Here is a 14,657-nt window from a genome sequence, read left to right as displayed (position 1 = left end):
CAAGTACATTATTTTACTGGGTTTTGAAACAAGTGGTGCCATCATTCCTAGAAAAATCCAGTCCAGGAGAAGTCATTGATGGGATTACTTTAATTACGTCAGTATCGCTAACTGTTATACTTGTATGAAACAATAACATTTAAAAATACATCTACCAACTTAAAGGGGAACTCTACCCATAAACTGATTTTGCATAATAAAAGAAAATGTAATGCTAACCAACCTTCCAATATACATCCATTAAAAAGTGGTATTAAAATTATACATGTAGTTGAAGTATTTTTCTATACGTCTGTTCTCTTTTCAAACAATGTAAGAGGTGTTAGTTCTGTCCCAGGTCTGTAAAACAGTGGGCTTGCCACATTGTTTCAGGAGGTAGAACCACCAGTGCCCAAAATACAGTGAGCCAGCATATGGCTCACTGTAAAAATTTTCATGAATGTATATTTGAAAGTTGCTTAAAAACGCATTTTCTTCCACTATGCAAAAAACTTTTTGTTCACTTGACAATAACTTACAGCTTAAGAAATGCATAAAACGCCAAATACGAGCACAACAATAGCACAACAAAATAAAAGCAAAAATGCTAGGGGATGCCACTTATAAGGCAATGCCCACTGGCCCAAGAACTTCTGGTGGAACGCCATATTGGCAGAACTGGTACAGCCCCCTACTATCTTCCATCTTTCCAAGCAACCAGCACTTTTCGGAATGATGGATGAATATACACCTAGTCTTATCAACCATAAAATCCATAAACCTCAACAATTATGAGAATAAGTCAGTTTACAGTAGGATTGAGAGATACAGACCTCTTACTAATTGGGTACATTTTACGACATCTGTATGAGGGTGCTCGATAGTGATCTCAAAACCTACAAGGTGTTGGGAAAAACACAAGTCATTTGTCACAGTTGCACCGCAAAGCACATAAAAACATTTTTCAACCAATAAAATGTTCTCGGTTACAAAGACACATGACAACAAGAAGTTAGACTTACCTAAGGTCTGCAACAATACAGTTTCAAGTGTTACCAGTTCTTGCGCTTGTTGTAAGTAAGCCTAAAACAGACAGTTGCCATTTCAGTGCAGAACACTTATGAACTTGTACTATACAAGTTACACCTTTACAAAGTTATATTACTTGGCATTTACCAACAGTACTTGTGGGGGGATCAAAACAATGGGCCGTGTTAAGGCACAAATTGTGATATGTCGATGTCAAACTGGAAGTTGTCAATTTAATTACTACTCAAACAAGTATCTGTCTGTCACTTACTATTCTCTGAACTGAGTGCTGGTTAAGATATCTAAAATCCTAACAGAAGCCAGCTATCTGCTGGTCAAGACTCAAATTCCAATAGAGTCTTGCATGCTTCTTCTCAGTTAAACAGCTGACGTCTACTACATTTACAACCCCTCAAATACAGCACCGTCTTTCAGTGACATAAAAGTCTTGCTCAAGATACTTACTTCACTTTTTGTGTCCAACTGTGGCTCTACAGGATTAAGACAGGCATGGGCCACTTTAATAACATGTTCAAGTTTTCGTGGCTGTTCTTCTACTTTGGCAGCCAGGAACAACGCAGTAGGAGACATTATCTATGCAAAAAAAATTTAAAAAATAGGATAATCCTGGATTTCAGACCACTGCAAAATACTGAATTTACCTCAAAAAAAGTTTTATGCATGTAACTACCGTCAGTGCGCTTATTGAATTGCTTTTTATTGCAGTGAGCCTGCTATCAAGTCTGCTGGACTTACACATTTTATAGGTCACCTTAACAAAGCCCCACCCATATTATTATGTTTAATTGAGTCACCGTACATATCTGGCAGAGCACTAATATCACCTGGTTCAGGAACAAATAGCATTTAAATGTCTTTGCAATACAACAAATTAATTTTAATGGTCCTTTAGTAAGTGCAACCCTGAATAAAGTGATGTTTCTAAAAAGGCAGGACATTTACCTGATGAATACACAATCAATGTTAAAAGAACACACCGGGGACCAAGTTACACAGCCAAATTAATTTAAAGTTAACTGTAAACAGTAAGCCTCATTCAATATATGTAGGATACAGGTATGGCATTCATTATCTGGAATATTTGAGTGATCTCCTGCAATTTAAAGTACTGTGCCAGCGTATTACACTCTTTTATGTACAGAAGGAATAAGCTTTAAAAAGTAGTTTTAAAGGAGAACTAAACCCTAAAAATTTATATGGCTAAAAATGCCATATTTTATATACTGAATTTAATGCACCAGCCTAAAGTTTCGGCTTGTTAGTAGCAGCAATTATCCAGGACTTCAAACTTGTCACAGGGGGTCACCATCTTGGAAAGTGTCTGTGACACTCGCAAGCTCAGTGGGCTCTGAGCAGCTGTTGAGAAGCTAAGCTTAGGAGTCGTCACAAATTATCAAGCAGAAAATGAGGTTGGCGTGTAATATAAGCGGATGCTACAGGGCTCATTATTACATTCTGATGCTAATTGCACTGGTTTCTGTTCTGCCATGTAGTAATTATCAACTGCTGTTGAAAACCTAACACGTTTCGGGAGTATATCCCTTAGTCATGAGCCTATGACTAAGGGATATACTCCCGAAACGCGTTAGGTTTTCAACAGCAGTAACCCCAATAAACCTTACCCCAGAAGTGCCGTCTGCCTGTTGAGTTTTGTCGTATCTACAGTGGGGACACTGTTGACAGAGCACCTGGATTAAGGGAAGAACGGTGAGCTGTAGCGGTCTTTTTTTTAATTTATTTTTAATGTTTTATCTATGTGTCCTGTATATTGTGAGTGGGTCCCTGAGCTCAGTAATTGACAGCAGCACAGAGCATGTGCAGTGAATCAGCAGAAAAGAAGATGGGGAGCTATTGGGGCATCTTTGGAGTCACAGATCTTTACTGCTAAAGGGCTTTGGTTGCCTTGGGCTCGTACAGAAGCACAAAACATAATGTACAACATTTCTACCTACTTCTTTAGTTAGGTTTTACTTCTGCTTTAAGCACTGATTTAGTGAAAACTTCTGCAAAACCCCTATTAATCCCATCCACTTCCTGTTGCCTCCTTTGCTAGGCTGTGTAGGTAAGCAGGCAGCACTGTAGGAACCAATCAGCAGCTAGGTTGACCAGATAGGGAATTAAAGCTGGTCTTTGCTTGTGTGACTACATGGTTGTGATATTCCCCCTTCCACTATACTGGCAGAGACCAATAGAACATGCATACTCCGCATTGGAAACTGGAAATGGTGCTTAAGATGATCTATGGAGAGCTCCAATAAAGAGTCCATTTATAAAGATATTAATGTTTAGCCCAGAGTAAAAATATCACCATGTATTATTTATTACTGCCTGCAAGACTAAGCAGGGGGTGGGGGATCTCACTTATCCTACATGTCTCCTTTAAACAAAACATGGGTCAGCTGGGTTAAGTGTTACTTTTTTAACAGAACAAATGGGGAAAAACACTTTCTAAGTCCCCAACTATAAAAGGTCACACAGGTACAAAGATGATACACCAAATCAGAAAAAGGGGTTATGTTTGTTTTATAGAGCTATTAAAATACACACACTTACATACAGTATCTAACCAACATACCAGACACATTTTAGACACAATTATCTGCCACTCCGTATAAAATACTTGTCGACAAGGTGGAACAGTCCCTACTGGGGCTACTTTCCGTGGTTTGGCCAGGGGCCTTCCACTGAAACCAATCATCGATGCTGCAATACACAACATTGTTGAAAACAGCACACTTCCTAATCCCCATGCACAAACAGCGATCCATACAAAATGGGTTTGCTGGGATGGCAACGTAAAAACTAGACTGTCCAGCACAGAGCTCTGTCCTCAACCGAACTGAATCAGTAGGATGAACTGCTAGGCCAAATTCAAGTCCCCTTAAAATCATTGCCCAATCTGACCAATGCTCTTGTAGCTGAATGGAAGAATATCCCACCAACAATGTGCCAACCGTAGAAGCTGTCCCAGACGATTAGAAGCAGTTATAGCCAAAAACGGGAGAAGCTATTTCATATAAATACACTTGGTGGACAGATGTCCAAAGACTTTTGGCCACACAGTACAACAGCTAACAACACCTATTTAAAAATTGGGCAAATGTGGTTATGGCCCAAGAATCACAACATAGGTATTAGTGAAAAGATATGGCCATTGACAATGCAATAGCTGAAACGCATAAAACAAAAACGGGATTGCTCAAACGGTGTGTACATTTAGGGGCAGATTTATCAAGGGTCGAAGTTCGAAGATAAAAAAACTTCGAATTCAAAAAGATCAACCGAATAGAGGTTGAAGGTTTGTGGGGGTTGAATTAGAAAACAGCACTTCGGCAGCTTTTAGGTGGCGAATGGTTGAAGTCGAAGTTTTAAAGAGACAGTACATGATAAATTTCGATATTCGAATTTTGAAGTTTTCAACTTTGAATCGAAGTTAGACTATTCCCTAGTCGAAGTACACAAAAAATAGCTCAAAATTCGAAGTTTTTAACTTTGAAAACCGCTCCGTTATAGAAAGTTGACTGCTCCGTTGTAGAAAGTCAGATTTTGCACACAAACCAGCTGTTTAACCTCATGTGAGTCATGATTAAAGGCATTTGCAATTCTATGGCTGCACTGGTCTCAAAGAAGTGCATTTCATTAACACAGTTTCCTGTTCAGCAGAACAGGAAGTTGTACCTGAGCTTTAGTTCTAAGATTATTGTAACTGCCCTAGCATAATGCAATGAGAAATTTTCACAAAAAGTCACACCAGCCAGATCGCTGTGTGTGTGTCAATATCCTAAATATTTTGTAAAATAGGACAATATTGAAGAAAGCATAATTCCAGCACAGACATGGAAGAAAAAAGTTTCTGCAAACATATAGCATTACAATGAACAAGTTTTACAGTATTACAGACAGCTAATCAAACACTGTCACTCTTAGGCAAATAAAAAGTTAATTCAAAGATTAAGCAGCTTTCTAAACATGAATGTAACAAAAAAACAACTTATACTTACATTTCTGTGGTATTTGGTAAAAGAATGATGCATATAGAATCTGTGCATGTAAACGATGGCGGTATTTATGGTCAGCTGAGATCTGTACGTGTGCGGTTAAGGCAGAATAGCACAGAGTGAAAAGAAATACATGTTGTATAGTGACATGCAATGAAAAACCTAGATGAAGCCCAACAATCACATATCAGAAATTTGTTAATGCAGATAAAGGCACAGACTATTTTGTGAAAGCAAGGATGTCCAAACTGGAATGGTTCAGCTGTTTATACATTACAGGCCATGGAGAAACAGGATGGATACATCGATTCAAAATACCGCCTCTCTCCATTCATTTCCATGGGATTTTTAAAGGCGGATTTATCTAGGGGTGAAAGTTCACACTTTGATAAATATGCCTTTAAAAATCCCATAGAAATGAACGGAGAGAGGCGGTATTTCACGTTAGCAGACCTCTATCTTCACTTTTTGATAAATATACCCCTATGTCTGTATTGGAGTCGGCTCCTCACATTATCAAGAACACAATAGATTTATAAAGCACAGTGTTGTGTTTGCAGAGGACCCCTTTTCTTTGAATGAATTCCATAAGCGCACATTCATTGCACCCCAGCTGGTGTCTTAAAATGGTTTAGTGGGGACACAAGCTCCATAGAAGCATTATAACTTTCCCTTTAATAGAATTGTCACTTAACTGAGGTTCTGTCACCCCCAATAAACCAGAATTATCCTTACAACACCACACTCCATCAGCAGCAGATGCTTGTGTAGGACGAGACTGGGTGAATTGCTGTAATTGGAAGCAGTAGTTCTCTTCCTGCACTGCAGTCTATTACCCTTGAAACCAAGTAGCACAGGTTTTGTAGGATTCTGCACAGAGCTGCTCCTGCTGCATTGTTACAAATAGCAAGACACTGATCTGGACATCAGTTACACATATTCGAATTACATTCAGCGAATGTATACACCGGAAGTTACACCTGTTTACATTAGACAATAATCTCCTTTCGGGGTTATTTCATCTTTAAACGGGGACTAACCTGATTTTAAAAGGAATTGTCCCTAATCCCAAAGCACGAACGAAAACCACTGAGTGCTTTACATAGAGCAGAGAAAGCCACCCCCTGCAATAAGTAAAACACAACTTACAGTACCGCCAGGAAAGAGCAGAGAGTCTGGGAGTTTAGTCCGGGGAGAAGCTCAAGGGCCGCAGGCTCGATAACTCTTGACCTACAGGCAAATTAATCTCCGACTCTAAGCCTGAACAGGCCCAAGCCAACAAGCTATCTCAGTGCCCTACCCGTTTCCCTGCTGAAAGCCCGGCCCGGATCCTATCCCTAATCACGGTCGGGTTTCCCCGGCGGAACTAGGCCTCACACGCCGGACGGCAAAGGATACACATTCAGCCGCTGTCCCATGTCCTGGATCAAGTTGGCGGCTTGCTGACGGTACGATAATTCCTTGTCCGCCTCTACCCCGCACTTCCTAGACGGGCTGCTCTCCAACTGTTCCCGGGTGAAGAACCAGCGAGAGTCCGGCGCTGGGCAGTCCGCCATCATGGCACAAGCCGAACCCTAAGCGTCACAATCACCGGAAGTGCCGTACTGTCTGTGTCACAATCCCCGGATGTGCCGTACTCCTTGAGCCGGAAGTCTGGGGCATCACGTGAAGGGTCTCCCATTGCGTCACCCGTTTGCGTCGCGTTTACCTGATTCGAAGGGTTCAGCGCTCGGCTTCATTGCCGTCCCCTCCCCTTAGCAGCAGCAGTAATCACGCCCCCACAAAGAGAACAGCAACTATATAAATTAGTAGCCAAGTGAATATTTGAGTGAAAAAAAAAATGATGTGAATATTACAAAGGGCTTGTGGTGCACCGCAGAAACAATTGGTAAAATAGGAATCTAAGTTGCCTGATTAAATAGACTGCAAAAACAGAGTAGCAGTGGGAACATTTTAAGAAATGTTTTGTTATATGGTGAATTTTGTTTGTTTTTGAGCGCATGTTTCTAAATGCATTTTCCTGGTATTTCTAAGGTAAGGTGAGAACTTAAACATGATCTGATAAAACGGAATACTTAGGGGCAGATTTATCGAGGGTTGAAGTGAATTAGAGGGAATTTTCGAAAAATTTGACGTCATTTTTTTGGATACTTCGATCATCGAATAGGATACTACGACTTCGAATTTACTTTGACTTCGATTCAAAGTAAAAATCGTTCAAATATTCGACCATTCGATAATCGAAGTACTGTCTCTTTAAAAAAAACTTCGACTTCAATACTTCGCCAAATTAAACTTGCAGAAGTGCTATATTAGCCTATGGGGACCTTCTACAGCCATTTTCTAAGTCTTTGCACATCGAAGTAAAATCCTTCAATTGTACGCTAAAATCGTATGATTCGAACGATTTAATCGTTTGTTCGAACGATTTTCCTTCGATCGCAGGATGGCCAATTTTGCTAAAAAATACTTCGACTTCGATATTTGAAGTCGAAGTATTCCAATTCGATGGTCAAATTTTGAAGCTTTTTCTACTTCGAAATTCGACCCTTGATAAATCTGCCCCTTATTGTTACATTGATGGGTGCGTGTGTGAATGATCGTTTTGGTCCAACAGAGATATGTGTCCTTAATCACTTGGGGGCAAATTCATCAAGGGTCGAATATCAAGGGTTAATTAACCTTCGATATTCGACTGGGAATGAAAATCATTCGACTTCGAATATCGAAGTCGAAGGATTTCGCGCAAATACTTTGATCGAAGGAATAATCGAACGATTAAATCCTTTGAATCGAACGATTTAAATCCAACGATCGAAGGATTATCCTTCAACCAAAAAAACTTAGCCAAGCCTATGGGGACCTTCCCCATAGGCTAACATTGGGTTCGGTAGCTTTTAGGTGGCAAACTAGGGGGTCGAAGTTTTTTCTTAAAGAGACAGTACTTCGACTATCGAACAGTCGAACGATTTTTAGTTCGAATCCTTCGATTCAAAGTCGTAGTCGAAGGTCGAAGTAGCCCATTCGATGGTCGAAGTAGCCAAAAAAACACTTCGAAATTCGAAGTATTTTTTCTTCTATTCCTTCACGCGAAGTTAATGAATTGGCCCCATAATGTATATTTGTAAATTTGGAAGCTCCCCCTCCAGCCCTTGTCCTAGGAGGCAGTCCACTACCAACACCCCTTGGTAACACTGTGGCGAAGCTCAAGGTCCCTTTCCCTGAAAAATTCACAGGGACCACAGTTAATTCTTTGCCTATTCAGGAGTCCTGTAAATTACATTTAGGATTTTTACCCCGCTCCTTCCCCACCGAGGAGTCCAGGGTAAATTTTGTTATCACCCTACTCCAAGGGGACCATCAGCTATGGGCATTTAGTCTATCCCCTTCTGATCCAGCTTGTCTCTCTCTCAGGGTGTTTTTCAAGGCCATGGCAATTATCTATGACGACCCTGATCGTTCTGCCTCTGCTGACTCAGCAATCCGTAGCTTCAAACAGGGTAAATGGCAAATTGAGGATTATTGCACTGAGTTTTGCCACTGGGCGGTGGAGAGAGGCTGGAATGATATTGCCTTATGCTTTCCTAACACTATCGAAGATAGCTTAATTAACTTCCCGGCTCCATCCTCCCTTGATGCATTTATGCACCTTGCTATACAGATTGATAGGAGAGAACCCCTGCTTCTACACCTCATGATACTCCTTTGGAATTTACACCCAAGCCTGAAGTGGTAGCTCCTAGGCCTGCAGAGGAACCCATGCAATTGGGGTCTACTTGTTTGTCCTTTGAAGAAAAGGTCAGAAGGCATACTAACGGGTTGTGTCTATATTGTGGGGGTAAAGGGCATTTTTGTGACACTTGTCCCAAGAGATAAGGAAACAGCAGCAGGTCTGGGGAGATCTGTCATGCAGTTTCAACTCCCCAATTTTTTTTTTCCAAAATGCTCATTCTGGTCGTCTTACAATTATGAGAAGGGTTGCGTAGAAAATACTGCCTTTTTAGATTCCGGAGCAGCGGGAATTTTTTTAGATGCATTTTAATCATAGACATGGCATTCCCACACAACCCCTTGTCCCATCAGTCAAATTATTGGCCATTGATGGAAGCTCTTTAGGATGTGGGTTAGGGTCTTTTAAATCTGATAATCTGATCATGTCTATGGGTACTTATCACTCTGAACAAAGTTTCTTTTACATTATCATTTGTCCTCATACTCCTGTGATTCTAAGACTCCCCTGGTTACAGAAACATAATCCCCAAGTTGATTGGGTTAATAACAAGATACTGCATTGGGGAATAGACTGTGAGGTTTTTCGTCTAAAACCTTCCCATGTCCTTGGTCGGAAGGGTTACCTTCCGTTGCAAATGTCTTCTCAAAAAAAAACTGAGACCCTCCCTCTGAACAGGCCTTATGACTGTGCTATTGATTTAATTCCAGGTTCCTCTTCCCCTAGGTGTATGAAATACCCTCTTTCACTTTCTGAATCTAAGGCCATGAAGGAGTATGTTAAGAGAAATCTGGAAAGGGGGTTTATAAGGCCTTCCTATTGTTATAGAGGTCTGAATAAGATCACAGTAAAAAATCGTTACCCCCTTCCCTTGATTTCTGAACTCTTCAACAGCCACAATTTTTTTCTAATCTTGATCTGAAGGGCTCTTAGAATTTAGAATTTAATTTGGATCAGGGAAAGAGTCGAATGGAAGATGGCCTACACGTGATATGCATTGTGAGTTCTTAGCAATGCTTTTAGGGCAGGGGCGGAACTACCGGGGGAGCAGGGGGTTCGAGTGGGCCAGGGCCCGCACCCCCTCAGAGCCCCCGGCAGTCCGCCCGCCGCATGTTCCCCGGCCAGTTCCGGGTGTTCGGAGGGGGGCAGGGGCCCGGCTGCGCGTCCTGCGACAGGGCCCGCCCCCCTCTAGTTCCGTTTCTGTTTTAGGGTTGTGTAATGCCCCGGCCATTTTCCAAGAATTTGTAAACAATGTCATCCGTGATCTTTTGGGTCACTATGTAGTAGCGTAGCTCGGTGGTAATAATTTAACAGACCATTGTGCCCATGTTCAGGAGGTGTTATGTAAGTTAAAGGCAAATTACACTTGGGGGTGCCAAAAGTTAGGCACCTCAAGTGATTATATTTACTTACCTGACTCTGGGGTTCTTCCAGTAAGCACCACGGAGCAAGTCTTCTTGTGGCTGCGCATGCGCAGTAGAGCAAAAAACCTAACTTTAATGAAAAGCCAGCGATTTCACTCTACTGTGCAAGCATCTGCCCCAGGAAATTTGAAAAAAGAAGAAGAAGGAAGAGGATTGCTCCGTGGTGCTCTCTGGAAGAACCCCCAGGCCGGTGCAGATTTCTGCTGATAGGAGCACCGGCCTGGGGTGACAGGTAAGTAAATATAATCACTTGGGGCTGCATACGTTTTGGCACCCCCAATATAAATTGCCTTTGCTTCTCCTTTAAAAATCAAAATCATTTTAATACCAATATCAAAAAAATTTAATTTAGAAATTTCCTCTATTTATTTTTTGGGTATATTATTTTACAAAAGGGCCTGGAGATGGAGCCAACCAGGGTTCAGGTCATTTTGGATTGGGTGCAACCCCTTTCTTTAGCCATTCAAAGATTCCTAGGGTTCGCAATTATTAGCTGCAATTTATTAAAAAACTTTTCAACTCTGTTGGCTCCAGTCACTGCCCTCATCAGAAAAGGGGCAGATCCTAGTTTATGGTCTGAAGAGGCTATGAGAAACTTTGAACATTTAGCACTTCTGATCTAGTGCTTCAGGATCCAGATTCTACTCTTCCTTTCTTAGTAGAAGTGGATGCTTCTGAGATTGGTGCGGGAGCAGTTGTATCACAGCGACTTGTAAAATTCATCTGTGTGCTTTTTTTCCAAAAGACGTGACACCTCCTCTTAGAGTCAGCCTTTCTTCATTCTGTCTTCATGCCGGAGTGGGGAGTCTGATTTTGAATGACAGTTAAGTCTAATACAGCCTGTGGGGGTGCTCCTTTTGCCTAGAAGATGTATTAAAGCTCAGTTTTTTAAAATCACCAGAAACTGTGTTTCTTTACATGCAGGATTTGTGCCAAAGTCAGTATTTCATAACATTTTGTTTGTGCTGGAGTTGGTTATTTGAGTTAATCTGTCAGTGAAAACCTGACACCCAACTCCTGCATGAAGACAGAATGAAGAGAAACAGATGCTGAGAGAGGGATGGTGAAGATAAAGTTGATGCCGCATTTTAATTAATTATATATGGAAAGTTTCAGTGTGATGAAGCTTATATGTATTTTTTCATGATAATTCCCCTTTAAGGAAGCCTCAAAGAGTAAAATTCTGGTATTCTCCCTGGAAAGTTGGAAAGAGTAATTTTAAAACAAGTTCTCCTGAGTGTAAATGTAGAATCCCTTCCTAAAAGCAGGACATTTCGACTGCTAATTTCTTCTTTCCAGACAGGAGTATGCAGAAGACAGTGACTGTCTGCAAGACAGAGTAGAGTGGTGTTGAAAGGCGTGATTTCGAGGGAACAAGCTAAACTGCTAAAATTAAAGATAGTAGTTTAAATTGAGGTGCTAAGGGCCTTTTAAATAAGCATACTTATACTGTAATTGTTTTATGTCACTGATAGCTTTAATTTTCCATTAAGTCAACTCCATTATATTGAATAAACTGAATAAACACACACCCTCTGGCACTCGTGTTACAAACTAGGCACTTATATGAGATTAGATTGCGTTTCTCTTCAGGACGAGATCCTTGTAGTGTGGCCCTAGCCTTAGGTGGGGTTACAATTCTACTTTGTATACATAGTGGGGTTCCACAAAGTCTGCGTATCTCGGGACTTGTCACAGCTTAACGTTGCCCTGGCAAAACAAAGGTAACAGAGAAGTAGGGAACAGCATTTTTTAAAAATAATTTCTCCACAGGCCACGATCCGTGTAGTGTGGCCCTAGCCTAAAAGTAGGGAGAAGAAATTGAACTCATGCTTGAGGGCCTGTTGATCAGGGCCCTCTTTACCTTCATGTATCGGTCAGTATTCGTAATATAATCTATATGTTTCATGTATACACCATTCTGTTGTATAGCATTATGCAATATATTGACACTTTATAATTGCAGGATGTTTAAGTGAGCACACTTGCCAGATTTTATATACTAATTAGTGACATGAGAGGGATCTATGGCTGAGAAGTGGATAATGCAGAGGATTGACCAGGATGAAAACAAATATCAAGCTGTAGCCCACCCAGGCATGAACGTGGACACACAAAGCAAGGAAGCAGGTAAATAATTCCAGTATTTTATTTTCACTTTTTGGCAACAGGGCTGAGCAATTTGCATTTCATTTTTCTCAGAGCACGACACTGAACCTAATGACTGCATTTTTGAAGCTAGCCATACACGTACAGATAAAATCAAACAAAACAAAGTTTTATATGGTTTTCAGTACCTGTATGTTAACCCACTGTTCGTGAACAATATCTGTGTACTGTGGATATTGGTCGCTAAAGAGATAGTCCCTTTTTAAAAGAAACTTATATGGCAATGCACAGTATATCTGCTAGTAGGCGATGCATTGGCAGATTAGAAGTGAAGAGGTGCAGCTCTTCTTCACTTTTTGCAGTTCCAGTCGCTGAGGCTATTTTGCGAAAAGATCAGAACAATAGAAAGGTGGTCATAGTATATATACTATACATATATATATACAGTACAGTATTTATTTACTTAAATATATGTCTGCTAATGATGAATATTTCCATAGAACTCTTTTGTGCAATTATTCAAACTGTGTTCTGTCCAGTCCCAGAAAAGTCAATGCATTTCCAGTCAATAGCTTCTCCTGTTAAAACAAATAATATGGATAAAATGTGGATGTTAGCTGAGTATAGAAACATTGGATACATTTAATTATGGAAATATTCTCTGAATTGCAGGTTCTGACTTTTGACAGACTATTGCAGGTCAGCTGATTAAAGGAGTGGTTCAACTTTAAGGTAACTTTTATTATGACATGGAATGGCCATTTGTAAGCATCTTTTCAATTGGTTTTCATAATTTTTTTATAGTTATTTGCCTTTTTCTTCTGACTCTTTGTAGCTTTCAAATGGGCGTCACTGACTCCCTTCTAAAAAACAAATGCTCTGTAAGGCTACAAATGTATTGTTATTGTAACTTTTTATTACTGATCCTTCTATTCAGGCCATGTCCTATTGATATTCCAGTCTCCTATTGAAATCAATGCATGGTTGCTAGGATAATTTGGACCCTAGTTCCAGATTGCTTAAGATGCAAATTGAAGAGCTGCTGAATAAAAAGCTAAATAACTATATACTTACCTAGGTTAAAGGAGAAGGAAAGTGTTCTTGCACTTGGGGTTGCCAAATGTTAGGCACCCCCAAGTGATTGTATTGATTTACCTGAAACCCTGGGCAAAAAACTGCACCGGCCCGGAGTTATACCAGTGAGCACCACAGAGAAATTCTCTTCTGTCTTCCTCTTTCTTTGTGGCTGCGCAGTGAAGTGAAAAGCGAACTTAAACTAAAAAGTTGACTATTTCGTTATACTGCGCATGCGTCTGCCCTGTGAAATTTGAAGAAAGAAAAAGCCGGAAGAGGATCGCTTTGTGGTGCTCACTGGAATAACCCCCGGGCCGGTGCAGTTTTCTGCTGATAGGAGCACCGGCCCGTGGTTTCAGGTAAGTCAATACAATCACTTGGGGGTGCCTAATTTGGCACCCCCAAGTGCAAAAAGACTTTCCTTCTCCTTTAAGAATCCCTGAACTAAATTAATGTGTCTTTAGCTAGGCTGGGCATTGTTTGCTAAATAATGCAATGTTTATACAGAATGTTTCACTAATGAAATAGATTTTAAATGGACATAAATATAAAAAAAACTAACAATATGGAACTTGCAATAAAAATGTAACCTTTAGTTTCTTATCAAAATCTTCCATAGATTCAATTAGTTGTCCAGGTATATGTTCTCCTAATGGAAAAGGGTAGTCACTTCCCAAAACCACCTTGTCCTAAATATGAAAGAAAAATAAAGTGAATAATTGCCAAAATACAATCAAACTAAACTGTATGAAGCAGTGCAAGCTTGTATAGCTGGGTATCAGTGTGCCATGCTGGCAATCACTATTACGTAATGCAAAAAATGAAATAACCAATACCTTGTTCAGATGCGGGGTGATCCCAAATTTATTGTAGTGCTCTTGACATGTGAGTCATGTTCAAACGTTTCGGGACAAACAAATGCCCTTCCTCAAGTGGAAGAGGCCAGTACCAATACCTTCCCCAATTTTTTCTATTTTTCTGAATCACTATTACGTGGCATGTTCGCCTGTTTTTGCCGTTGCTGAGGCGGTTCTTGTTTTTCCTTCCAGTCTAATTGATATCAAAAGCAAATTAATGTAGATATGGGTCTATAAGGCAATTTACTTGCTCCCTTTGGGAGGCCATATATATATATATATATATATACTGATTTGGTTGGTAGATTTCACACATAGCATTCAGTCATCTTTGCATATATGGCCACTGCTGTGGCAGTTATAAAGGACCACCCTGAATCCAGATTGCCAAATATAAAAGCATGCAATATTTGCGTACGTATGGTTACCTTAAAGG

General features: G+C 40.4%; 2 protein-coding genes across 6 annotated transcripts in view; both read right to left on the bottom strand.

Annotated features, from left to right (window-relative positions):
• Positions 1–6,721, bottom strand: part of ccnt2.L (cyclin T2 L homeolog) — a 31,629-nt gene extending 24,908 nt beyond the window's left edge. For 2 of the 5 annotated variants that reach the window (XR_001933140.2, XR_005964056.1), the window contains exons 1-5: positions 6,426–6,718; positions 5,031–5,112; positions 1,474–1,602; positions 1,002–1,062; positions 813–875 (exon numbers count right to left, since the gene is read on the bottom strand). Coding sequence is in view for 3 of the 5 variants with exons in the window: in XM_018235686.2 (XP_018091175.1) it covers positions 813–875; positions 1,002–1,062; positions 1,474–1,602; positions 5,031–5,112; positions 6,426–6,586 (496 nt within the window). In the remaining 2 variants the exon portion in view is untranslated. Of the gene's footprint in view, positions 1–812; positions 876–1,001; positions 1,063–1,473; positions 1,603–5,030; positions 5,113–6,425 lie in introns of all 5 variants that reach the window. The other 3 variants (XM_018235686.2, XM_018235685.2, XM_018235684.2) reach the window with 2 other exon arrangements.
• A 5,609-nt stretch (positions 6,722–12,330) lies between these two features.
• Positions 12,331–14,657, bottom strand: part of acmsd.L (aminocarboxymuconate semialdehyde decarboxylase L homeolog) — a 29,315-nt gene continuing 26,988 nt past the window's right edge. The window contains exons 9-10 of the mRNA XM_018235682.2: positions 13,955–14,053; positions 12,331–12,868 (exon numbers count right to left, since the gene is read on the bottom strand). Coding sequence (XP_018091171.1) covers positions 12,806–12,868; positions 13,955–14,053 — 162 coding nt within the window. The 3' untranslated portion in view covers positions 12,331–12,805. The remainder of the gene's footprint in view (positions 12,869–13,954; positions 14,054–14,657) is intronic.

Source organism: Xenopus laevis, chromosome 9_10L (genome assembly GCF_017654675.1).
Source record: "Xenopus laevis strain J_2021 chromosome 9_10L, Xenopus_laevis_v10.1, whole genome shotgun sequence".
NCBI classification, from domain to species: domain Eukaryota; kingdom Metazoa; phylum Chordata; class Amphibia; order Anura; family Pipidae; genus Xenopus; species Xenopus laevis.
This window is presented reverse-complemented; position numbering and strand designations above follow the sequence as displayed.